The following is a 26,905-nucleotide window of genomic DNA, read 5'->3' on the forward strand; positions in this document are numbered from 1 at the left end:
ACTTTTGTCTTCAAAATGTGCTCTCGTGGAATGAAGCCTATAAATGTGGCTCACTTCCTTTCTTCTTTTTCTTTAACTCCAGTATTCTATTTCTGTTAAATTCTGGCCAAAATTTTTTTCCCGTCTTTAAGCTCTGCAATGACACTTCCTGCTCATGGGGATCCAGACTCCTATGGTCTTGCTTATTAATTTATGTTCTCAAGTGTACTTATCTCTCCATCCCTGCAAGAAGTTGGATGGCACCTTAGAAATCATCTAGTCCCACCCACCCATTGATAGGAGACCTAGAGAGGATGCATGAACCTGCCAGGCGCTGTGGCTCATGCCTATAATCCCAGCACTTTGGGAGGCCAAGTGGGGAAGATCGCTTGAGCCCAGGAGTTTGAGAGCAGCCTGGGCAACATGACAAAACACTATTTCGACAAAAAATAGAGAATCAGCCAGGCGTGGTAGTGTGCGCTTGTAGTCCCAGCTACTTAGTAGGCTGAGTGGGGAGGATCACCTGAGCCCAGGAAAGTTGAGGCTGCAGTGAGCTGTGATTGTACCACTGCACTCCAGCCTGGGTGACAGAGTGAGACCCTGTCTCAAAACAAAAACAAAAACAGAAGTTTGAGGATGCATGAGTAACCCACATCCCAGGGCCAGTTGGACCAGAAGTCAGGTTTCTCAGCCTTTTCACCACCCCATTTGGGGCCTCCTGAGACCTCAGGACTGAACCCCTTTCAGCCTGTGGCTGCATGCAAAATGTCTCTTGCTACTCTGTGGCCCCAAATTTCCCTGGACCAGATGAGGGTATCTGAGAAGAGACACTCATCAGGCAGGCAGTTGAATGAGCTCTCTGCCTGCCCAAGACAGTAGCTTTATGAAATGCCGCTCCTCCCTGCAGGAATAACTGACGTCAGTGCCTTAGAGCTGAATAGTTTTTACTATGTATAAAAGGTGGTTGTAAGGATTAGATGAGATGATGCATAACAAATGCTTCACGAAGCGCCTGATGCAGAATATACACATGAAATAAATGTTAGCCCCCAGACTGGGACTACCTGCTTCCACCCCAGGCTCTTTTCTTTCAGTTCCTTGAGAAAAGATCCACCCACTTTGGCTTCACGATGAAATTGCTCCACTGGGCACCAAGTGCCCATGCTACCTGTGTCCCTGGGCTTGGCTAGCAGGCACCCTGGCAGGCCTTCTCTGGGAATCGGCCCTCACCTCCCAGCTCGTTTTCCATGCCCATTCTTCCTGCTGCCCCACTGCCTGTCCGGCCTAACTGTGGGGGTTGAGATTAGCATAGCTGGGCTCCTCTCTCCACTTTCTTCTGTGACTCACCCACAGGCTGTAAAGAGCCCTGTGAAGGCTTCATGAAGTGATTTCCCCTCCCCTGCCACCTGGAGGACATCCCTCTACCCCTTCCATCAGTACCTAGTCTGCTTGTAGAGGGTATATTAGTTTTCTGCTGTGTAACTAATTGCCTCAAATTCAGCAACTTAAAACACCCATTTATTAACTCACAGTTCTGAAAGTAGAAATCTGGGCATGGCATGACTAAATCTTCAGCTCAGAGCCTCTCAAGCTGCCATCCAGGTGTCAGTGAGCTGCATTCTTATCTGGACTCCAGGGTTCTCTGCCAAGCTCGTGTAGTTGTGGCAGAATTCCATTTCTTGGAGTTCAAGGACTGAGGTCCCTGTTTCCTTGCTAGCTTTCAGCCTGCAAGTGGATCTCAGCGCCTGGAGGCTGCCAGCACCCCTTGCCAACTGCCCCTTTCATCTTCAAAGCCAGCAACATATTCACCTCAGGTCCCTCTCCTGTTTCAAATCTCTGACTAGAATCTCTTTCACCAGGCGACCAGGCGGGAATCCATACCTTTTTTTGTTTGTTTGTTTGTTTTGAGACAGAGTCTCGCTCTGTCACTAGGCTAGACTGCAGTGGCGCAATCTCAGCTCACTGCAACCTCCACCTCGCGGGTTCAAGTGATTCTCCTGCATCAGCCTCCCAAGTAGCTGGAACTACAGGCACCCGCCTCCATGCCCAGCTAATTTTTGTATTTTTAGTAGAGACGAGATTTCACTGTGTTGGCCAGAATGGTCTCTATCTCTTGACCTTGTGATCCGCCCACCACGGCCTCCCAAAGGGCTGGAATTACAGGCGTGAGCCACCTTGCCCAGCCAAACCATACCTTTTATGAGCTCACCTGATTAGTCCAGACCCACTGAGGATAATCTCCTTTCTTTCAAAGTCAGCTGTGCCATGGAATATAACCTAATCATGAGTATGTTTTCCCATCTTATTCACAAGATCCTTGCCACACTCAGTGAGAGGCAGTCATACAGGGATGTAGGTCACTGGAAGTCATCTTAGAATTCTGCCTACCCCAGGGAGTCACATGCAAAAACATGGCTATCCTATAGACATTTTGCCCTAGTACATCTCCACTCCAACTATCTTGCTTAAACTACTTAAATCATAATTTATTTATTATTTATTTATTTTAGAGATAGAGTCTGGCCCTGTCGCCCAGGCTGGAGTGTAGTGGCATGATCATATCTCACTGCAGAGTCAACCACCTGGGCTCACGCCATCCTCCCACCTCAGCCTCTTGAGTAGCTGGGACTGCAGGCACATGCCACCGTGCCCAGCTAAATTTTTTATTTTTATTTTTTGTAGAGACCGGATCTGGCTACGTTGCCCAGGCTGGTCTTGAATTCTTGGCTTCAAGTGATCCTCCTGCCTCAGCCTTCCAAAGTGTTAGGATTACAGGCATCAGCCATCATGCTCGGCCTACTTAAACCTTTTTAAGACTCCACATTTACATTTTTATTTATTTATTTATTTATTTATTTATTTATTTTATTTTATTTTATTCTATTTTTTTGAGATGGAGTCTTGCTCTGTCACCCAGGCTGGAGTGTAGTGGTGCGATCTCAGCTCACTACAACCACCGCCTCCTGGGTTCAAGCAACTCCCCTGTGTCAGCCTCCCAAGTAACTGGGAATACAGGCGCCTGCCACCATGCCTGGTTAATTTTTGTATTTTTAGTAGAGATAGGGTTTCTGCATGTTGGTCCGGCTGGTCTCAAACTCCTGATCTCAGGTGATCCACCAGCCTCAGCCTCTCAAAGGGCTGGGATTACAGGCGTGAGCCACTGCGCCCAGCCCACATTTACATTTTTTAAATCAAAAATCACCTTAGCCCCTCTTCGCCTCACAGCTCTCTCTATGCCTGATGCGGTGTCCCTGCAATGGCTCCCTGTTGTCTAAGACATCAAGTTTGGATGTATGGATCTTCCCCCTGGGCAACCCCCGATCTGACCTTGCCCTCCCATCCATCCCTCATGGCCAGCTGCTCCCCACACGCACCCATCCATCAGGAAGACGCCCTCCATGTACATCCTATGCTGCCTGTTGCTGGCTCTCTCCACCCCTGCACAGAGCCCCTCCTTCAAGACAAACACCCTCTCGTCTCACTCCTTCTCCAGCTAACCCAGCTCCAGGATGTCACTTTCTTCTCCCCAGCTGAAATAACTTGTCATCCTGGGGCTTTCAAATTGTTTCCCATATTAAGTTTGTTTCTCAACAAGATTGAAGACCCTTTGAGGAGCAGAGACCACGATTTAACTTGTGACTCACCACAGAACCCAGATAGCCCTAATGGTGTAGTCGACATCCAAGAAATGGACGTCATCATGGAGTGGGAGTTATCAGCACAGACTGGGGCTATGAATGCTGGAGTATGGATTTCTGTTCCATATTCACTTGCTACGTAATGTGGGCAAGTTAATCTGTCTTTTCCTTCATTTTCATACATGGAAAATGGAGATTATAATGGTTCTCTATAAGTGCTAGTTGAGCTATTATTTGTAAAGAACTTAAAAAGAATACTTGGTGCTTATTAAGCATTATGTGACTGTTGGTTAAATAAATAAATAGATCATGTTGATCAAAGTCAGACCCCTTAAAACTCCATTTGTACTGTAGTTTCCTCATAAGCATACATATTAAACAGTTAAGCATCAAATAGGAAGTAAAGGAACTGGATTTCGTTCCTACTATTAGAATTTCTGTGTGTATTTTAGAGTTTGAATGGAGTCCGATAGTAATAGTGATAAATTCTAGATAATTTTCTCTCTTCTCTCTTTCTCTTAAAGGCAGAAATAGCCAGTAATAAACTCTGCAGGCATCAGGAGCTATTTAAAGATGTCCTGCTTCAAACCAGCTACTTTCAAAACCTTGCTGGCAACTTTCATTCTACGTGTACATTAATTGGTAGGCCAAAATGTAGGCCAGGTTGATCCTTCTTAGAACTGATGTGAATGAGGAGATCTATCGTTTCTTATAAATTTGTATCTCTAGCATTGAAAAAAACCTCCTATGGTGACCAAGCAGGTCCTAAACTTCTAGAATAGTGTTTGCAAAGAATTTATCAATGCAGATTATTGCATTTTTAAAACCTTTGATTCAGAATAAAATAAATACACCCTCTGTGATTGAGGCCAAGTGTCTTGGAAATCTTTCATGCTTAGTACAAGAAGCTTTGCTTTATGCTCTCACCCACTGGAATTTATAAAAGGAAAAAAGGAAGAAGAAAAATATATACTGTATGTGCACTTCAATGATACATATTACACATGAATGACATTTTTCTCCCTTCTTCCTCTTTTACTTTTCTTAAATTAAGCTCGTATCTTTTTTAATATTTCAAGAAATATTTGAATATGGCCTTTTCTTAATTGGAAATATCTGTTCTCCCAAACCTCACAGAGGTTACCTTTGAAGTTGCCATATTCCTGTGTTGAAAATAAGGGACATAGCAGCCGGGCGTGGTGGCTCATGCCTGTAATCCCAGCACTTTCGGAGGCCAAGGCGGGCAGATTACGAGGTCGGGAGATCGAGACCATCATGGCTAACACGGTGAAACCCCATCTCTACTAAAAATACAAAAAATTAGCCAGGCATGGTGGTGGGCGCCTGTAGTCCCAGCTACTCGGGAGGCTGAGGCAGGAGAATGGCATGAACCTGGGAGGCAGAGCTTGCAGTGAGCTGAGATCGCACCGCTGCACTCCAGCCTGGGTGACAGTAAGACTCCGTCTCAAAAAAAAAAAAAAGAAAGAAAGAAAATACGGGACATATCTTGGTTCATTTACAGGTAGAAATGTGTGTAGGTGTTGGATCCTCTCCCCTGGGTAGTTTCAGCCTCATTGTTCCCTTGTGTTATCACTGCAGCCAGCCACATTTTTCTCTCCTTCTGATGCTTTTTTGTTTCTTGTTGACTAAAACTGAAGCCCTGTAAGGATCTTTAATTAGTGACTAAATAAATATACAACTGTGGGCCAACTATTGTAAGAACGTTCTCACTGACAATTGTTTCTCACTCATGCTGCACACATATCACACACACCATCTCACGCTCACACTTGCTCTCACACACACAGTTTGAGAGCTGGAAGTACTATTAGAGATTAATAAATACTACCCCTAATTCATAAATAATTTTCGTGTTTAGACTTAAACAATCCACAGTATTCTCAATTAATATTTTAAAATAAAATTAAACAAGGCGGGGCTCAGTGGCTTGGTGGCTCACGCCTGTAATCCCAAAGCTTTGGGAGGCCAAGGCAAGAGGATCACTTGAGGCCAGGAGTTTAAGATCAGCCTGGGCAACATAGTAAAACCCCATCTCTACAAAAAATACAAAAATTAGCCAAGCATGATGGTGTGTACCTGTAGTCCTAGCTACTAGGGAGGCTGAGGCAGGAGGAGTTTGAGGTCACTTGAGCTCAGGAGTTTGAGGCTGCAGTGAGCTATGATCATGCCACTGCACTCCAGTGACAGAGCAAGACTCTGTCTAAAAACAGAAAAAAAAATTGGTAAATGTTAGTGAACTCTACTCTTGGGAAGAGTATGTATAGAAAGAAGGAGAACATGATTAGGTAATCTGGGAAGCCACCTTTTTAAAAAAAAAAAAAAAAGGTATAACTAATGTTTGATAAGCTGCACATTTTAAAGTACACAGTTTGATACATTTTGACATATACATACATCATGAAGCCATCACAGTATAATAAACATATTCATCATTCCTGAAAGTTTCTTTGTGTTCCTGTAATTTTCTCCCAACTGTCACCCCAGGTTACCATTGTTTTATGTCACTATAGTTTGCATTTTCTACTATTTCTATATAAATGGAATAATGCAATATGCATTCCTTTTTTGGTCTGGCTTCTTTCCCTCAGTAGTATTAAGTTTTTGACTGTTACAGATAAAGCTACTGTGAACATTCATATACAATATTTGTCTGGACATAGGCTTTTATTTCTCTTGGGTAATTACCCAGAAGTGGAATTTGTTTGTCATATGGTAGGTCTACGTTTAGCTTTTTAAGAAATTGCCACCTGGTTTTCAAAGTGGTTGCAACAATTTCCCATCAGTAGTCACTCCATATCATTCCCACCACTTGTTGTGGTCAGTCTTTTTAATTTTAGCCATTCTAATAGGTGTGTAGTGGTATCTCAGTATGGTTACAATGTGCATTTCCTTCGTGACCAGTGTTGAATGTCTTTACATGTGCCTATATACCTTCTATATGTTATTGGTGAAGTGTCTGCTCATACCTTTTACCCATCTTTTAATAAGTTGTTGACTTTTAAATATCTGAATATAAGAGTTGTTTTCTTTTTTCTTTCTTCTTTTTTTTTTTTTTTTTTTGAGATGGGGTTTTTTTGTTTGTTTGTTTTTTGTTATTTGTTTTTTAGTAGAGACGGGGTTTCACCTTGTTAGCCAGGCTGGTCTTGAACTAAGGTGATGTGCTGGCTTCAGCCTCCCAAAGTGCTGGGATTACAGGCATAAGCCACCACACCCAGCCCAAGAGTTGTTTATAGTCTAATTACAGGCCATTTATTAGATATATGTTTTGCAAATTTTTCTCCCTGTCTGTTACTTACTTTTTCATTTTCTTAAGTGTTTTTTGAAGAGCAGTAGTTTTTAATTCTGAAGTCCAATTTATCGATTTTTTCTTTCTACTTTATGCTTTTCGTGGTGTAATCAATAAATTTTTGCAGAATCCAAAGTCTCTAAGATTTTCTCCTATGTTTTCTTTTAGAAGTTTGTAATTTTAGCTTTTACAGTTCAGTCTATGATCTATTTTAAGTTAGTTTTTATATACGGTATGTGATAAGCATCTACTTTTTTTTTTTTTTTCAAATGGCTGTCTACTTGTTCCAGAGCCATTTGTTGAAAAGATTATCCCTTGTCAAAAATCAATTGACCATACATGTGCCAGCCTATTTTTAGACTCTTCTCTTCTTTTGATCTGTTTGTCTATTTTTACACCAATACCACAGTCTCTTAATTATTGTAACTTTACAGTAAGTCTTGAAATCAGGCAGTGTAGGTGTTCCAACTCTGTTCTTTTTCAAAGTTGTATGGCTATTTTATGTCCTTGGAAGCCAATAGTTTAGGGCAGGCTGCAAATCAAAAACATAGAGAAATGAATGCATTAACCAAGCACTTGATAAACATTCTCAGTCCTTAACATGGCCCCTTTCTGTTGGCTAACAGTTAGGAATTTTCTTTAAAATTTTCTCAAGTTATTTGGAGGGAAAAATCTATGACATGATTATAAATATTGATGTTAATGTATTGTCTTCATATCACCCATGTCTAATTTAAAGTAAATTACAATGACATCATGGGGAAGAACTCATGCTTCCTCTTGCCTCAGATTTAGAATTGGTGGAGAAGAGGGGTAGGCTGGGGGCTCCTGAAAGGACTAGATTGGGATTAAACTTTTCCTGGACTGAATCTAACCACTAAGCCACCGCCCCGCCCCCCTTTCCCTCAGTCAGTTTTCCATTCTTTACAGTATCCTTTGTTACCTTCAGGCCTGGGCTGGAACTTCTCTTTTCTGGTTTATTGCCTTGATTCTCACACTGCCAAGCAAAACACACTCCAGGACCTAGGTTTAGGAGAGCACTTTGGCTCCCAATCTAGAAGCCCTAGACTTAGTGGCCATCAAAGAGTATATTTTTCCCACCAGGCGGAAAATACAGTCCTCAAAATGGGGTGTGTTCAGCCCCTGAGGGGATCTGGGACCTCAGACCCTGAGCTGGTACATGGCAGCACATGGCTGTCACAGGACCTGAGGTTTGGCGTCCATCGCCCAACCCCTCTGCAATCGGGATGTACCTGAGCTGTCAGGCCTGGACCTCAGGCCCACCCATCAGAGCACTTCTACACCCATTCATCACTTATTTTGATCTTTGAATCCCCCTCAGCCAGATCTTATCCTTCCTTTGCAGATGGAAAGCAGGGTCCCAGAGAGGTGAAATAACTTGCCCAGCTAATAAGGGCAGGGCAGGCCTGTCTGCCACCCATTGACTCACAGCCCCCATTCCTGGAAACCGTGTTTCCAGGGCGGCCTCTCGGCAGCTCTGTGGCACTGTCCCCCCCATAGCTTTGGGACTAAAATGAGGGTCTTGCCACGTTGAGGCAGCTGAGGGATGGAGAAAGCAGAGTTACATGTGTCTTATTGCTCTCTGGCATCTGGGGTAGCCTGGATGTTTAATAAACATCATCATGGCCTGCTGGCCTGTAAACGTCCCTTTTTGGGGTTAGAAGGGGCTTTGCTAAGGATGTGGGTGACAAAGGGCCTCTCACTGTGGCTCTGTTTCAGAGCGGCTCTCCGGAAGCTGGCAGCCACATTCCCTGTACCACACAGCAACTCTGAGGAGCCTCTCCAGTCTCCATGGAAACCGCATGTCGGGAGCCAGCCGGCTCCGTACTGTGGCTTTGTATTAAACACAATGAATTTAAATTGGATGCTCGGCACTGAAGATAATCATTCTGGATTAGAGAGAAGCCTGGAGCTCCTCATTTCATCATTTTAAATGTTGGCACAATTCTCAGTTTTCGCCCTGTAATTCAAGCCCAAGCTACACCTACCCCTCTGTTTCTAAGCTGCAGTTAGGTCCGATTTCACTTGGGTTTTTCTCCATTCTTTGAGGAATCTTGGAGCTGGGGAGCCCCTGCGTCAGGCCAGGGCTACTCTAGCCTTGCGTAAAGGAAACCAGTGGGCTCTAGAGTCTGGCTGTGTGATTTTCTCAGGCCCCGGTTTTTTTTATCTGTGGAATGAGAAGAGTAATCCCTACCCTACAGAGGCATTTTTAAAAAGTATTTATTGTGGTAAACTACATGCAACATAAAATTTACCGTTTGACTGTTTTTAAGTGTAAGTTCTGTGGCATGAAGCACATTCGCATTGTTGTGCAACCATCATCACTGTCCACCTCCAAAACATTTTCATCTTCCCCACTGGCTCTCTATTGATGAGGCTGAACAAATAAGAAGCTCCCATTAAACATTGATTCCCCATTCCTCCTTCCCCTAGTCCCTGGCAACACCATCTTATTTTCTTTCTCTGATTTTGACTACTCCAGGTCCCTCACATAAATGGAATCATACTGTATTTGTTGTTTTGTGACTGGCTTATTTCACTTAGCATAAGGTCCTCAAGACTCATCCATGTTGCAGCGGGTGTCCGAATGTCCTTCCTTTTTAAGGCTGAATAATACTCCATTGTACATAGATACCACATTTTGCTTCTCCATTCATCTGTCTATGGATACCTAGGTTGCTACCACCTTTTGGCTGCTGTGAATGCTATGAACATGGGTGTACAAATACCTGTTTGAGTTCCTGCTTTCCATTACAGAGTCATTTTGAGAATCAAATAAAATAATAAGTATTAAGAACATTGCACATAGTAGGCTGTCAGTAAATATTAATTTCTTTCCTGAAAGTGTGTTAAACCCAGGAGCTAATGCCACAGTGGCCTGATGACTTCAGTGAGAGTGATATCACTTTTGCTAGCAAGCTGCTTCTGTATCCCTGGGACTCGCTGATCTGCCATGTCTGGGAATTCGCCCAATTCATTCCAGGGCTCAAAGGAAATGTCTTCAGCATGGAAATGTGCCTCACGTCTCACCATAAAAACCATGCATGCTTCTACATTTCTCCCACCAGTGGGTGTTCATGTATTTCTAGTTCCAAAATGTAAGAAAAAAAGTGTTAGAGCTGATAGATATACTAACTTATCAGTGTTCTATTTTAAGTACACCCTCTGGGAGACCCTGAAGCTGGAGTGGGATCGCCCAGGCTGGGAGGTTCTGTGCCGAGTTACTATTTTAGCAGCAACCTCAGACCAGTTTTCAGTATTACAGAAGAATGTGGGATTTGGAGTAAAAATACCTGGATCGCAACCTTGGCTGGTCTCTCAAAACCTGAGAAGATGACCATGTCTGTTTCACATGGCTGTGAAGATCAGATGGGAGAGTACCTCATTGTGCTGATGCAGGAGGCAGAAAGGGGCCAGGTCTTTGGGCTGGTCTGCACCCTTGCAGTAGATTCTCTCTGGGTCTAGTTTCATCCGAGAGCCTTCTGTGAGGGAGCACCCCCTTGCTGCTTTGAAGCCCTCCAGGGGTGAGAATCGCAGACCTCGGAATCGTCTTTCCCTGGGGGGTCCTCTGGTCTTCCCAGGCGTTGCTGGGGCAGCCCTGGAGCCAGCTCCCCTTTGTACTTAGGAATTTGTGACAGAAGGGAAGGAGGGGCAGGGGCTTTTGCACAGCCTCCTGACCCGTGCATGACCCGGCTGCTCCCTACAGCTTACCAATCAGGCCTGTTCTTTATTGATGGGGCTGAAGGGAGGAGGGGAAGCAGGGATTTCACACAGAATCACAGACCTTTCTCTCACTTCTCAGCAGTGGTTGCTGGCAGCAGCGTGGGATGTGCCTGGGATCTATCCACCTGTTGAGCAGGAGCCAGGGCAGGCTGAAATCAGGGCTTCCTGAATAGATGTGTTCTTCGTCTCTGGGACAAGAAAAGTCCCTAGGCTACTCACCTATGGGGAGCAGGACTTCAGGACTCCCAGGGAGGGCCTGCATCTTAACCACTAAGGGGAGCTCACCTCTTCTTGAAGCCAGTGAACCCTAGGGAGTTTCTGTGCCTTGGTAAGAGGCTTTGCTTGGCTTCCATAACCCCATACCCCCTGGGCTTCCTCCTACTTCTTTGCAATTCCTTCCCAGTCTCCTTCCTGGTCTTGTCTTCATCTTGATGCTCTCCTATGCTGTGGCCTCTCAGGGTCCTATTCCAGAGTGTCTCTTCCTCTTACCCATCCTCTCTACCTACATAATCTGTTACTGACGACTCCCATTTAGACCTGCAGCCCAGCCACCAGCCACCTCTGTGCACCTCCCTACTAGACATTGTGCATTGGATGCCCCAAAAGCCCAACCTAACACGCTCCTTGTCCTCCATACAACCCCACTCCTCTTCCAGGGATACCTCCTGCAGGTAACCCATCCACCCAAGCCAGGCCTACTTGCTAAAGACCAGGGACTCCTAAGGGATACAGCCAGAACCCAAATCCAAGTCTGTCAGGCTCTAGTGTTCAGGCTTCTCCCACCATTGCCCCTGCCTCCATGCACCATCGGAGAATTGAACTGCATTTCTAACCAACTGAATGATGCAAATGTCACTCTGAGCCCCAAACCAAACTCAGCATGCCCTGGGACCCCTTCCCATTTTGTGACTGTGCTGGACTTCTGCCTGGACCCCTTTGTCGACCATCCCTAACCCCTGGGCTCCCAGCCCCTCAGCTCTTCCAGAGTGCTTTCTCTGCCCCAGCTCCTGGTTCAGAGTGGGTCCATTACAACGGCATGGAAACTTCAGCCAAGCCCCGTCACTGCCTGTCTGGTTGACTCTGCAGTGCATTTTCCAAATGGTTTTCCTAAGCCTCACCTTGGCTCAGACAAACACTCATGATTTCCCCCAAAACCTTCCATCTGGGATTTTGGCTTTATTTCCTGTTCTACTAAGAAGTCTGGGACCAAGGGCCTACACTTCCTCCACTCTCCTCCCAGTCTCCTCTGATCACCTCCATCTTTAGCCACCCCTCTCCTGAATGAATGGGAGGAAGGTCCCTCTAGCCTAATAGATGAGAATATCAGCCCTCAGTTTCCTCATCTGAACAATGAGGATAATAATGGCCCCTCATTGGGGCCATTTGGGGGAGAATTAAACTGGCACAGGAAGTGCTTCATGATATTAATTATTAGCAATTTTTATCAACACTTGACTGTCTCTTAATCAGCTCTATCTCCATGTGTCTAAAAATTCCCTTCCCCCTAAATTTGATTTTCCCTCTCCTGATGCCATTTTTTTCAGCCACCCAAGCATAAAACCTCCCCCGTTATTTATTTTCACCTCCTCATCTGTCATCAAAGCTTGCTGCTTCTTCCAAGAAACATGAATCACATATGTCTCTTCCAACCCAGCCTCCAGTCAGGTCCATCATCCCAACACTGCCCTTGAGCTTGCACACTACAGCCAGAGTAATGTTGCGAAGTCTGATGTTCATACTCTTCCTCTGCCCAGAGCCTGCTTGTGGCTGCACGTGGCTTACAGCAGAGATCAAGTGCATCCCAGCTCCCCCGACAACCTCCCGTCCTGGGCCAGACATGTCCAGGGATGGCAGTGTGGCCCGACTCCTCTCTGTAAATGTGCTCCTAAACCCCACACTCCCTAAACTCCCTCGCTACCACCACCTCCACTTGTCACACAAGGTGACAAACTTTGCCAATGCGATGGAATCAGTTTAATCAAAGTCCCCAGTTTGGTCCTAATCAGACCTGCCTCAGCCGGAACCTCAGCCTGTTCTCTGTCTTCCTGCTGTGCCTCTGACTTTGCTATGCCATTTGCTACCCCGGAGCATCCTGGCCTGGTCCTGGTCAAATCATGCCTACCCACTGCTCACAGCCTTCCTGTCATAACATGACCTTTCCTTCCACTGGGCTGCTTTTGCACTTGCTGCTCTCCATCATCATCGAGGAATACTATCTCTTGCTGCCTTGTAGACTCATAGTATTTTGAAGTCATTCCTATTAAAACTGAACTTTTCTCCTTTCCTGTTTGCCAGTCGGACTCTAAGCTCCTTAAGATGCTTACATTTCTTCTTCTGGAGCGTCTGATACACATAATAGAGGGCACCCAGTGTACGTATTAGTGCTACCCACAAATTATGCTTCCTGTTCCTCAGGAATATTTACTGGGCTCCTGCTATGTGCAGGCACTGGGTTAGGTGCCTTATATGCTGTATGTCATTTAATTCTCATAGTAACTCCATGAGAGAAGTATTACTATCTCTGTTTTACAAAGGGAGAAATGGAGCTCAAGGAGATTAAGTAGCTTGCTGAAGATCTTACAACTAATAAGTGATGGAGCTGGAATTTAAACCTAGATCTGCCTGCCTGAATGTCTGATTCTTGTCAGGATACTATAGTATTAATGTGCTTTAAGTGGCAGGCAGATTCGGTATGAGAATTTTTGTTTTTCAAAATATATTGTGGATCGAATGTTGCCTGTTTCCTCTGTAGAAAATTGAAAGAACGAAGTGTGAGTTTTGGATACAATAACATTTAGAGTGACAGCAAAGTAAGGTCAGAAAGTGGGACCATGCCCTGGATGATGTGGTAAAGGCTATAGACCCAGAAGGTAGGAGTGGAATGTAAAAGGAAGTTTAGGAGTGCAATCAATTACAAATGTGCAATTTAGGGAAAACCTGTCAGCTTCAGGATGAGCTCAACAGGCTGCAAATTATCAGTCAAGATAAGGCCTGAGGGCTGTATGTAGCCAAAGGGACAGAGAGTGGGGCCTCAGAGAACAAATTATGCATCTCTCGGATGCCCTGGATGAGGCTGTTTTCTTAAGGAGTATCTGACAGAAGGTGCTGGGGTTGGGTGTGGGGTTGGGGGTGGCACAAAGAGGATGGAGTGGTGGTCAGCATGCAAGCTGCCTGGAAGGGGATCATCGAGAAATGGTCAAGTGGTCAAGTGTCCTCAGCAACCCCCAACCCATGTGAATTAGCTGAGTTGACAATGAAGCCCAGTGTAAGGCCATTAAGAGCCTGATTCCCCGACATCAGGCCAGCATAGGTGATAAGCTGATGGCTGGACTGGCCACATAATTTGCGGGGCCCAATGCAAAAGGAAAATATGAGACTCCTTGTTTAAAAATTGTTAAGAATTTCCAGATGGTGACAGCAGAACATTAAAACAAGCACAGAATGGCCGGGCTCAGTGGCTCACGCCTGTAATCCCAGCACTTTGAGAGGCTGAGGCAGGCAGATCACCTGAGATCCGGAGTTCGAGACCAGCCTGGCCAACATGGTGAAATCCCGTCTTTACTACAGATACAAAAAATTAGCCAGGAATGGTGGCATACACCTGTAGTTCCAGCTATTGGGGAGGCTGGGGCACGAGAATCGCTTGAACCCGAGAGGCAGAGGTTTCAGTAGCCAAGATCACACCACTGCACTCCAGCAGCCTGGGAGACAGAATGAGAGTCTGTCTCAAAAAAAAAAAAAAAAAAAAAAAAAAAAAAAAAAAAAAAAAAAAAAAAAAAGCAAGCGCAGAGCCCTTCTAAATGTAGGGCCTTGTGCAGCTGCACGGGCGACAGGCCCATGGAGCTGGGCCTGGATAGTGGGCTTGTGATTCAGAATGGGAAAGGTGTTTCCTGCATGCCAGGCATGGTTCCAGGTACCATACATGCATCATCTCACTTGATGAAATGCTTGGACCCGTTATGGGGTTTGCTCACATCCCATGGTGATGTTCAAAGCTTGCTTTCCAGATGGCCAATAAGTAGCCAAGAGAATGCTGAAGGTGAAGGAAGTTACCATGAGCAATATAGAAACTATTGAGCTGGTTATTTTTTTGTTTCTCTTGTACTTCGGGAGGATGTGAATAAAAGATGGAAGATAATTTTAATGTGAAAAGAAAAGGAAGTGGTTCAGCAATTCCAAGAGAGGCAGATCCATCTGAACAAATGATAGCTTTTCCAGCAGCATTAAGAGCTGCAGACATGTTTGCATTGCGCTTACCAGTTTACAGAGCACATCCACTCGTCATTTGATTCTCAGTGCAGTGTTGTTCCCTCTATAAAGATTGAGTTGGTCTTAATCTATATACATCCCAATAGTAGCAGATCCTGCTTTTCTGATTCCAGTCGCCTCCTCAAACATACACCCTTTTTCCATGCATATTTTCATATGAAGATATGCTCTAGGAAGTCTCTCCCCTTTCCTCAATGAAAAACTCCATGAATTGGCTGTAACCCAAGTGCCTTCTCAATAGCAGAGCACAAAGCTTGTAACTTGACCAACTGGTTCTTGGCCTTGAAGCAAGAGGACCAAATCTTGTCGGCAGGGTTGCTGGGAAGCAATTGCTGCAGGAAATTCAGCAAAACACATTGGAGCGGCAGGGCAGTCCTGTAGAAGATGGTGAGAGAGTGGCTCTTCAAACGTCTTTCTCCTGATAAAGCTGGAAGTGACCAACACATTGTTCTCTCCAACGCTGTGATGTCAACAAATGAATCTTATCTGAAGGGCCACAAGTATCTGAAATGTCTTTCCAACTTGCTGAGCAGTTCCCTAGTCAATATGGAGACCCCTCATGTGCCCCGCGGTGGTCTGATGAACTTCTGAAGTATAAAGATGGCGTTTATAAAAGGTTTAGGTTGAGTTCTAGTACAGGTTCCTGCGCCTTGTCAAGTGTATGCCTGGAAACTGTGTCATAAAATGGATTACCATTAAATATATTGGGTTTTCTTAGGGAACAGATGAGCATCAAATAAATCCAACTTTACCCAACAGTATGTTATAAATGTCAAAAACAAAATAATAGTGACCCTTTGAAATAGTAAAGTGATGTTTTGTGTTCTTCCAAATATATATAATGGTGCAGTGTCTGTTGGTTACACAAATGACCCTAATGTCTCTGTTAATTTAATAGTGAGAGATGTCAGGATAAAAACAAATTTCCACCTACATAATGGGAAATGCTCGGCTGGACAGATATTTTTTAAACGTTTATATTTTTTAAAATAAGGGCTTGGGTTGATAAATGGGCACTTTTGGTCAGCCACCAGGCTCAAGGAGGCTGTTGTGCAATCAGCTGTTCCATGATCAGGTCTGGAGTAGTTGGAGATGAGGATGTTCTACAAAGCTGCAATTCTGCTTCCTGGCAGTGTCCACCTGCAATGTGGTCTCTGCTCACATGCGTGCAAGAATGCTCAAGCACTGTGTGAAGTTGTAAATGTCCATGAACTTGGAAATGCATTCATACATGGAGGCATGTTTATATAATAAATCAATTAAAAGGAATGAAATAAATCTACATAAATAAATCTTAAAGATAATATTGAGTACATGAAAGCAAGTTGCAAAAGAATATAGACAGTATGATAGATACTATTTGTATAATTTTTTATTGTCTACATTTTGTATAAATTTGTAAATGTTATGTGTTGATGTAGTAAAAGCATAAAAACATAGATGGGAGGAATGTATGCCATCTTCAGGGAAGAGAGGGATGAGAATAGGATGGAGGGCTTTAGCTGTATCAGAAATATTTCATTTTCTTTAAAAAGAGCATCTGAGGTAAACATGGCAAAAATGTTAACATCTGTTAATTTTGAGTAGTGGATATATGGGTATATGTTTTATTATTTTCTATATTTTTACTCTGAAATATTTCATAACTTTAAAATATTTTAAACACATTAAGAATGGCTAACTAAAATTTTAAATACTGCAGTTTTAACTTCCTCCAAATTTATTTTTAAGTGTACATTATAAAACTTATATTCTGTTAAATTTTGGAAAAGTTGAAAAAAATAAATTCCTCAGAATCTCATCACTCAAAAATAACCATTGTTGGCTAGGCGTGGTGGCTCATATCCATAACCGCAGCGTTTGGGGAGACCAAGGCAGGCAGATCACTTGAGGTCAAGAGCTCAAGACCAGTCTGGCTAACATGGTGAAACACCATCTCTACTAAAAATACAAAATTAGCCGGGCATTATGGCAGGTGCCTGTAATAGCTACTCAGGAGGCTGAGGCAGGAGAATCGCTTGAACTCGGGAGGCAGAAGTTGCAGTGAACTGAGACTGCACCACTGCACTCCAGCCTGGGCCACAGAGCAAGACTCTGTCTCAAACAAACAAACAAACCATTGTTAATATTTTGGTCTATTTCCTTGCATTTTTATTCCTTGCGTGGGGAGTATGTGTGTTTGAACATGGTTCCAAGCATTTTGAATCAAGCCTTTTTCACTCATTATAGTATAAAACTTTTTCCATGTTATGACAGCCTTCGTGAACATCATTTTTATTGACTTCCATTAAAGATCTTCTGAAACGTACTTAACCAACACCATTTTTTGCATAAAAACAGTCATGAGCATTCAATAATCACATGTTCTTAAACATCATCCTTTTGAAAGCCTCGGGAACAGGACTGAGCTGGGCACTGCTGCCGATTTCTACAAGGCTGTTTTGTGGGGGATGACACTAAAAAGTTCTGTCACATCTGTGATATCACTTTCCTGTGAAAACAGAGCTTGTCAGCATTCATCCTTGGGTCGGAATGGTACATATTCAAAAAGCCAACTCTATGTATGTCTTGCCTAAGAGGAAACAAGTGCTTGAACATCAGTGTGTGGTGTGGGCTTGCGAGCCTGCAGCTGGGGGAGAGTTTGCTGATCCAATGAAACTCTTGTTTCGAGGCCTGGGGTAGCAACGGTAATAATTATTCCAGGCACTTATATGCATGCCTCTCCCAGCGTGTAGATGCTCTCACATCTATTGCCACCTGACCCTCTGGGACCCCTGAGAAGTAAGGTGCATATCAGGGGGCACATGGCTGCTCCTAGATTACAACCAATATGTGAGAAAGTCAAGACTACCTCCTATGCTTCCAACTCCTTCCCAAACTCTTTTCAGTTCCTGTCCTTAGACCCAGGCAAAAGGAGCCTCTTCCCAGGGCTCTGGACTTCAGGGTCCTGCTTGGGCCCTCCAACAACTTGTACTCCTACCCCATAGGTCTGGGGATTGTGTCTACCCAGACCCCACTCACCCATTCCTAAACTATACTCTGGGTCCCTGGAATTCCCTGAGAAACAGCCCTGAGCATTCCAGAGCCTACGAAAACCCGAATGTCTCCTCCTGGGGGACAGACCACCAATGTGTGCATACTGGGCCCAAGGACAGCATTTTGCAGGAGTTTGACAGAGCTTAGGTCTGCAGGCTGCAGGATCAATTCAGGATAGGGGAGTGTGGGCTGGGGGCAGGCACAGAGGCTGAGGCCAACTATCCCTGAAGTATAGTTCAGAATTTTAAGGACCTTGAGGATTCTAAGGTCCTGGCCCTTTTGGCCTTTATGAAGATATATTTGACAGAGTAGGAGAATAGAGTATATTCTATGTAATGGTTTTTTAGCTTGATCTAGCTTTCGAGTGTTTAGAGAATCAGCACATGATCCTCCTTTTCTCCTCTTGCCCTGGGACCTTCATTATGAGGACTGGTCCTGGCTCTTTCATCTCACTGTGCCGTTTCCAGGTTCCTCTTCTCCTATCCAAGCCTGCAGAGGTACTGGGGGGCTGCAAAGGAACGCAATCTAGAGCCACAAAAAAATGAAACAAGTTAGTGTGTAAAACCCCAATATACACCCCCATGTGCATGTGTAAAAGCAAGAGACGCATTTCAGGACAAAATAGAGTACAACCACCTGCTGTGAAGATGAATCAGCCTGGCACGATCCAGCAAAATCAGAAATAGAAGCCTGCTAGTAAAGCTACAATCTGCACTGCTCTCCTCTTTCTCCCAGTTCCTCTGCTGCCCCCATCACAGCTCTTGCAGGTACCACAGAACTACCACCCTCTGTTGGTTGCTTTAAGCTATGCAAGAAGTCAAACCACCGAGTTCCCCAGGACAACTGGGAACTTTCTCACTGGCCCAGCCTGCGTCATGGAACATCAAGGTTGTGAGAGTTTTAATTTTAATTGCTGTTGGGCTGCTGAGCTAATTTTTTTCAGTACCTTATCCCCCAGCAATATTTTTGATTTGTGATCAAGGATTTAACTGAATAGAGAAGCATGAAACCATTAAGACAATTTCATGGAGCTCTTTTTCTCCCCTACAGAAAACAGAGATAAACACCTAAATTCTGACTGGGTGCAGGGGCTCATGCCTGCAGTCCCAGCACTTTGCGAGGCCAAGGTGGGAGGATCACTTGAGGCAAGGAGTTCCAAGACCAGCCTGGGCAACTTAGAGAAACCCTGTTTCTACAAAGAATATATATACACATTTTTTTTTTTTAATTAGCCGGACAAGGTGGCACACAACTGCGATGCTGGCTACTCAGGAGGCCAAGGCGGGAGGATCGCTTGAGCCCAGGAGTTTGAGGCTGCAGTGTGCTATGATTGCACCACTATACTCCAGCCTGGGCAACAGAATGAGACCCAGTCTCAAACAAAAACAAAAACCGAAGTTCTGAGTAACTAAACTCACATGTTAGGACATTTTACCACCTCTGTTCCATAGTGATGTTTTACTTAACCTTCACAACTGCCCAACAAGGAAGCCACCCTTTGTGTAGGTAAAGACTCTGCATCCAGAGAAGTTAAGTAACTTGGCTGGGGTTATTCCAACCACAAGGGAACAGAGCAGGGACTTGAACTTGGAGCTGTGAAGCACTATAAGGACTCAAACCATTTTGAGTCACTGTGTGTTACTTTGTGTTAGAGCCTCACAAAGACGGTCATGTGATGGGGCTCTCTCTCAATTATTTATTTATTTATTTATTTATTTATTTATTTATTTATTTGAGACAGAGTTTCACCCTTGTCACCCAGGCTGGAGTGCAATGAGGCGATCTTGGCTCACTGCAACCTCTGCCTCCCAAGTTCAAGCAATTCTCCTGCCTCAGCCTCCCAAGTAGCTGTGATTACAGGCACCCACCATCACACCTGGCTAATTTTTGTATTTTTGTAGAGACGGAGTTTCACCACATTGGCCAGGCTCATCTTGAACTCTTGACCTCAGGTGATTCATCCGCCTCAGCCTCCCAAAGTGCCAGGATTACAGGTGTGAACCACCGCGCCCACTCTCACGTATTTTAATTTTATTTTAAGTTTTGTTTGGGAACAACACATTAGCCTGAAATAGCTTTTGATCAATGCTAGTTTTGGCAGTTCACAGAAGTCCCCCTGATAAAATTCACTTTTAAAAAGTTGAGAGGGTGGAATCTCTAATACAGATTTAGTCATTTTTCCTGGGGGTTCACTCTATGATTGTGAGTGAGGCTTTTTAACAATTTCTTTTTAAAGTGGTATCTTGTGGAGTTGTGAATAGGATCAGTTTTCACTGATAAATCACACATGCATCTAAAAACTGCCGGTCTCAAACAAGATAGATGAAAATGAAGCCCCTGTGCTTAGAAAAACTGAAGACAAAGACCCTGATGTTGAAGATGCACGCAAAATGTTTGAACAAACTTGCTTCATGAAATTTGAGAGAATAAAACAAAACAGTATATCCAAATTAGCACTTTCTATATCATGGTTCAAGTATACGTGTGTAACCAAGTAAATGATGTAAACAGGCATTTGATTATGGCATCAATATTACGTTATTATATGATACGGCACTATATTATGTTATATATTACATACAGACATTTGATCATGACATCTATAGAGTCAATTGGCTAAAAATCATTTAGGGAGAGAATCTCTCATTGGGAAGATAGGCCTTAGGCCTGGTGACTCACGGCGTGGGTTTTTCCAGCGTGCCAAGCTGAAACCCTGGCTGAGGAAGAAGCAGGTTTGGGGACCCATGGTCATGATGAAGGTCACGCTGGCTCCTGCGCCTCCACACAGCTCTTTACAGTTTCCCCAACCTCGCTGCCTGTGGTCCTCACAGCCTCTTGTGAGGCAGGGCCTGTCTTTGAATGGACTGTGAGGACCATGTCTCACCACATCATGGACTTAGGGGCAAGCAGGGCTGTGACGAGACTGCCTTTTCCCGTCTTCCTAGGCAGCGCTCGTTGGAGGCACCACCATGATCATTGGCCACGTCCTGCCTGACAAGGAGACCTCCCTCGTGGACGCTTATGAGAAGTGCCGGGGTCTGGCCGACCCCAAGGTCTGCTGTGACTACGCCCTCCACGTGGGGATCACCTGGTGGGCACCCAAGGTAACAGTGCTGGTGGGATCCCAGAAGAAAGCACGAGTGGTCTTGTAGGCAGCGGGGCAGGTTGGGATGCAGTGCCTCCTGTTTATGTGGGGGCACCCCTCCCACTACCATCCTAGCTCCCCACAATGCCAAAAGAAAACACACTTGGGATTCCATAAGGCGAGCGGGTGGGCCTGTCCTGCTTAACTTAATGAGCCGTTTTCCGGCAGGCACAGAGAGGCCAAGGCCGGAGCCCAGGCCTTGGGGGCGCAGTTTCCTTGCTCTGACCATGAGGCTCCTATTGTCTCGTGTGTACGTGGGGCGCCACCGACAGGTCATGGGCGATGCTGCTGAGCAGTGGCCTGAGCAGGGCTCAGGTGCAGAGGGTCATATGCCATATCCCGTGTGTACTGCACTGCGCTGAGGTCTCCGAACTGAGGCTCCCGTCCTGCCTCAGCACTGCCTGGAATGAATGGACAGTGGTACGCTCTTATCTTACTGGGAGCCCAGCTCCTTTTCCGAGAAGCATTGAGGCTGTCCTGGTCTGTGACTGAGGCTGGCACCCCCTGAACCTTTTTCACTTCAGCCTCTGTGCCTCCTTTGTGTCTGTGCTCCTGGCCTCTGGCTTTCCTGTCCTCCCCCTGCCCAGGCCCCAGTGTCAGAGTCCAGTGTCCTCTCCCCGGGTTCCCACTTTCTTGCTCTTCCTTATCTACAGGCATTTGGATTTGGCTTTGTTTCTGGGGTTTTTCTGCTTATTTGTCCAGGGTAGCAGTCTGGATAGTCATTCTTTCATCAATTATTTATTAAGCCCCATGTACCAGTACTTTGGTGGGTGCCCCGGAATCATAAAAATAATGAGCATTATTAGTTTTACCAACTTAGGAACTGCCTCTTCATTTTCCGTTAAAACCCCACTTGTAACTGCTGCTAATCAGAGTGTATATTCAGGGCAGCTTGAATCTGTGCTCCCAGGTGGCCATCCTCAAGCTTTCAGCTCGAATAAACTCTGTTCTTAATCATAAAAAAAAAAAAAGAGGAGGTTTTACAAAGTTCTTCAGGTGTAGGCCCTGGTATAAAGGGCCTAACACCCTTCTGAGATGATAATCTAAAGCCTCAGTATATTCCTGCCCTCGGGTCTTAGCCTTGAGTTGGGGGCTCACCCAGTTTCTTCATTATTTCTGACCTGGCACTTATAGGAGACCTCCTCTTGGTTCTGGGCCAGAGGTGCAGATCACGCTGGATGTCAGCCATTCCTTATCTCAAACAGGGGTCTTCTTTTTGGACACCCTCCTGGGTGAGGGGCCTCTACCTCCAAGCCACTACTCTACCTCCCCTGGAGCTGGCCTGGAATAGAGGGTCTGCTCAGGTTCCCCGCAGCACAGAAGCCAGGCCAACCCTCCCTAATTTCCAAGAGCTTATGGTGACTTCCATGCATCAGGAATTTAAAATTCTGTTTTATAATAAATGTTTATAATTATAGATGTTAAAAATAGAAAAGAAAGGAAGCACATAATCCAATAACCCCCAGCACAATCCCTGTTGTTAAACTTCTTTCTTTCCCATCTTTTCTCATCCATGCTTTCACAGAGTAGCTATTTTGCATAGGTGTGAGCATTTTCTATTTTGCTGCAAAGTTCATGACCAGCAATATAACGGCCACCTAATATTCTACCAAATGGATGAACCTGAACTTATTTTCCTGTTATCAGGCCAAGGTTGCTTCCATGGTTTTCCTAGTACAAATAATGTTGTTAGGAATATCCTAACTCTCATCACTTTGTTCACGTTTGGCTTGGTTCCTAAATTCAGTTTTCCCAGGGCCTCTGGATTTTTAGCATTAGTGTGCCTTCTTTGTAACACCAGGGAACAGCCCACAGAAATTAAAATTATTATTCCTATGTTTACCATTAAGGCTGGTTTGGAGACAGACATAGGGGACAGGCCTAAGTGATAGGAGAAACGTGCCCATAAGGTAGTAACAATGTGGCTCCTAAATTGTGTCATGTTGACAATTTTCACAGTACTTCTGCATCCATCTGCTCAGGTGACCTCACAGCAGCCTGTGGGGCGGGAGGAAAGTGAGATAGAGAGGTGTGCGGGGGTCAACAGACAGACTGAGCTGAGGCAGGCCCCACATCTCCCCCATGCTGGGCCGGTGCCTGCCAGTCGGCCTCTTGGGTGTCTGCCCTCACGCAGCATTACCTTTGCACTTGTTCTCCAGGTGAAAGCAGAAATGGAGACACTGGTGAGGGAGAAGGGTGTCAACTCATTCCAGATGTTCATGACCTACAAGGACCTGTACATGCTTCGAGACAGCGAGCTGTACCAAGTGTTGCACGCTTGCAAGGACATTGGGGCAATCGCCCGCGTCCATGCTGAAAACGGGGAGCTTGTGGCCGAGGCAAGTCTGCAGCCAAGAATGCTGGATGGAGGGACACCAGTGGAGACAGTTCTCAGGGGGTTCCTGACCACCCGTCACTGATCCCACAGGATTCAGACAAAATCAGTTGTTAAAGTGTGAGGTGTGGACACCCCAGCTGTCAGATCTTGGTCAGAAAATCCCAAACTTTACTACTGTCTGTAAAAAACAAATCTGTTTTTATGGTTCAAAAAGGCTTCTAAGTCTTAGGTGATGATGTCTTAATTCTAATGATATGAGATTTACATTTCATTATAGCAGAGAATTTGGAGCACCTCTCAGACATATTTTTAATGAGATTTGATATACAGAATAAATAAGAATCCGCTTTCCATTTGGCCTCTTCAGAGGATCTGAGACATTAAAGAGATCAATTCATGGCACCAGGAAGGATAAGCCTCTGGTGCATTCTCCTAGGTAAGGGCTAGCCTAGGAGTTGCTGGAAGCTAGAGATTTGTCTCGATTTCCAGAGAAGGAATTTCTGAGTTTGAAATCAGTAAAGAGTGCTTGTCTTTGATGTCCCAGGCCTGTTGCTAGTTATAATAGTTAACTGTATTTTTAAGAGAACAAGATATGTTCAGTCATTATGAAGTGAGAATCAGGAGAGCCCCACTGCATGCTCTGCCTTCTTTAGAAGACGAACATTGCAGAAGTGAGAAAAGAAGCAAGCCTATTGAAACAGGCTGTGTCTAGCATATTTCACTGTCCCTTGGGTTCAGTATTTTCTTACACAGTATCTCTGTGATTCTCTCCATTTTCTTTCTCTTGCTGTTATCCAGGGTGCTAAGGAGGCACTAGATTTGGGGATCACAGGTCCAGAAGGAATCGAAATCAGCCGTCCAGAGGAGGTGAGAAACACTTCCTGTGGCCTTTGTCAGCGTCTCTCATGTAGATTGACAGAATCTTCTAGGATGGAGGAGACATCAAACATACAAATTAGCCTGGCACAAGGGCTCACATCTGTAATCCCAACATTTGGGAGGCTGAGGTGGGTGGATGGCTTGAGCCCAGGAATTCAAGATCAGCCTGGGCAACATGATGAAACCCCATCTCTAATAAAAATACAAAAAAATTAGCTGGGTATAGTGGTTCGTGCCTGTAGCCCCAGCTAACTACTTGGGAGACTGAAGCAGGAGGATCACCTGAGCTCGGGAGGTTGAGGCTGCAGTGAGCCGTGATGATGCCACTGCAGTCCAGCTCAGGTGATAGAGTCTCTCTCTCTATATATATATATACACACACACACACACATATATATATACACACATATACACACACACACACACACAAACACACACACATATACATACATATATATACACACACATACACACACACACATACATGTGTATATATATATGTGTTGCATCATTTTCTCCCTGAGTGAAATTCCCATTTGATTCTGATTTCAAGGATCTGGGGGAGACAATGTCAGCACACCTGGGGTTGCTGTGCCCAAAACTGAATCAAGAGACAAAAGACAGACTGAAAAGGCCTTCAGGTGTTAGAAGAAATTTCAAACTATAAACTCTGCCTTTGGGGGATGACATTCCTTTGAGCATCTGAGGAATACTTTGGACCAGGGGTCACCAAGCCCCAGGTCATGAACCGGTACAGGACCGCAGAGCAGGAGGTGAGCAGTGGGCAAGCTGAGACCCCCTGAGCTCCGCCTCCTGTCTGATCAGTGGTGGCCTTAGATTCTCAGAAGTGTGAAGCCTATTGTGAACTGCACTTGCGAGGGATCTAGGTTGCGTCCTCCTTATGAGAATCTAACTAATGCCTGATGATCTGAGGTGGAACAGCTTCTTTCTTTTGTTTTTTGAGACAGAGTCTCACTCTTGTTGCCCAGGCTGGAGTGCAATGGTGCAATCTCGGCTCACTGCAACCTCTGCCTCCCAGGTTCAAGCAGTTCTCTTGCCTCAGCCTCCTAAGTAGTTGAAATTACAGGCATGCATCACCACGCCCAGCTAATTTTGTATATTTAGTAGAGATGGGGTTTCACCATGTTGGTCAGGCTGGTTTTGAACTCCTGACCTCGAGTGATCCACCTGCCTCGGCCTCCCAAAGTGCTGGGATTACAGACATGAGCCACCGTGCCCAGCCCTGAGGTGAAACAGTTTCATCCTGAAATCATCCCTCTCCACTCCCCACCACCACTGGCCCACCCATGTCCCAGTCCGTGGAAATATTTTCTTCCACGAAACCGGTCCCTGGTACCAAAATGGTTGGGGACTGCCACTTTGGACCCTTTCTACCAGAAACAGGAGACACAGACAAGTCTGTGCTCCTCCCCCTCATTACCTGCTGGGATGGTCATTCAGAGCTCTGTTTTCCACCTGCCCTCTGGCTTTATTCCTGTGCAGTTTTGCGTGGCGTTGATACAAATCCCCTACAGTCCCCCTGCTAGAGAATTCTGCTCTGGAGGGACCACATTAGACGAATAACACCTTCCTGCCCTATTACCCTGTTCACTCCTTCTCTACTGTTTTAGAAGAGGGGGAGAAACTTCTCATTTCTTCAAAGCCTAAAATGCAGATAGGTGGTTGGATATCCATGAGGGATTGAGGGGGAGGCCTCGAGGGACAAGGATCGGGACACAGGATGTGGTGGCACTGCCACTCCTGGAAACCAAGTTGGCCCACACTGGGTCCACTGAGGAGTCCCCCTCACTGCCCTGACCTGTGCCTGTCTTTCAGAGCCCTTGAATATAGGTCCTGTTTGGCACTTCTGAATTGGTAGAGAAACACACCAGATTCGACTGAAACACAGAGGGTGTGCCTGTGAGAACAGGAGTGAGCAAGGGGTGGACACGCACACTAGACTTTGTTACTTAATACAAGGGAAAGAGCAAGGCTTTGGCTATGGTCATAATACCAATAATTACCACCGCCACTATCTATTGGTTAAAGGTGGGGGGCCCTGGATCTATGCCAGGGGAGATGTTGCTCCCCAGGGGAAATTTGGCAATATCTAGAGATATTTTTGCTTGTCCCAACCTGGGGGACAAGGCGGATGCTACTGGCATCTAGTGAGTAGAAGCCAGGGATACTGCTAAACATCCTACGATGCACAGACACCCCCACCATAAAGATTACGCAACTCAGCTGACTGCAGTGGCTCACACCTGTAATCCCAGCACTGGGAGGCTGTGGCGGGAGGATTGCTTCAGTCCAGGAGTTTATGACCAGCCTGGGCAATAGAGGGAGACTCCCCATCTCTATAAAAATTTTTTTTTTTAATTAGCTAAGCGGGCGTGGTGGCTCATGCCTGTAATCCCAGCACTTTGGGAGGCCGAGGCAGGCGGATCACGAGGTCAGGAGATCAAGACCATACTGGCTAACATGGTGAAACCTCATCTCTACTAAAAATACAAAAAATAGCCAGGCATGGTGGCTGGCGCTTGTAGTCCCAGCTACTCGGGAGGCTGGGG

General features: G+C 45.2%; 1 protein-coding gene across 3 annotated transcripts in view; it reads left to right on the forward strand.

Moving 5' to 3' along the window:
* The window catches only part of DPYSL5 (dihydropyrimidinase like 5), a 102,791-nt gene that overhangs the window by 57,170 nt on the left and 18,716 nt on the right, over positions 1-26,905 (forward strand). For all 3 annotated transcript variants that reach the window (XM_007971191.3, XM_007971193.3, XM_007971192.3), the window contains exons 3-5: positions 20,919-21,077; positions 23,278-23,457; positions 24,255-24,323. In XM_007971191.3, coding sequence (XP_007969382.1) covers positions 20,919-21,077; positions 23,278-23,457; positions 24,255-24,323 — 408 coding nt within the window. The remainder of the gene's footprint in view (positions 1-20,918; positions 21,078-23,277; positions 23,458-24,254; positions 24,324-26,905) is intronic.

The sequence above is a fragment of the Chlorocebus sabaeus genome, chromosome 14, assembly GCF_047675955.1.
Source record: "Chlorocebus sabaeus isolate Y175 chromosome 14, mChlSab1.0.hap1, whole genome shotgun sequence".
Lineage (NCBI taxonomy): Eukaryota > Metazoa > Chordata > Mammalia > Primates > Cercopithecidae > Chlorocebus > Chlorocebus sabaeus.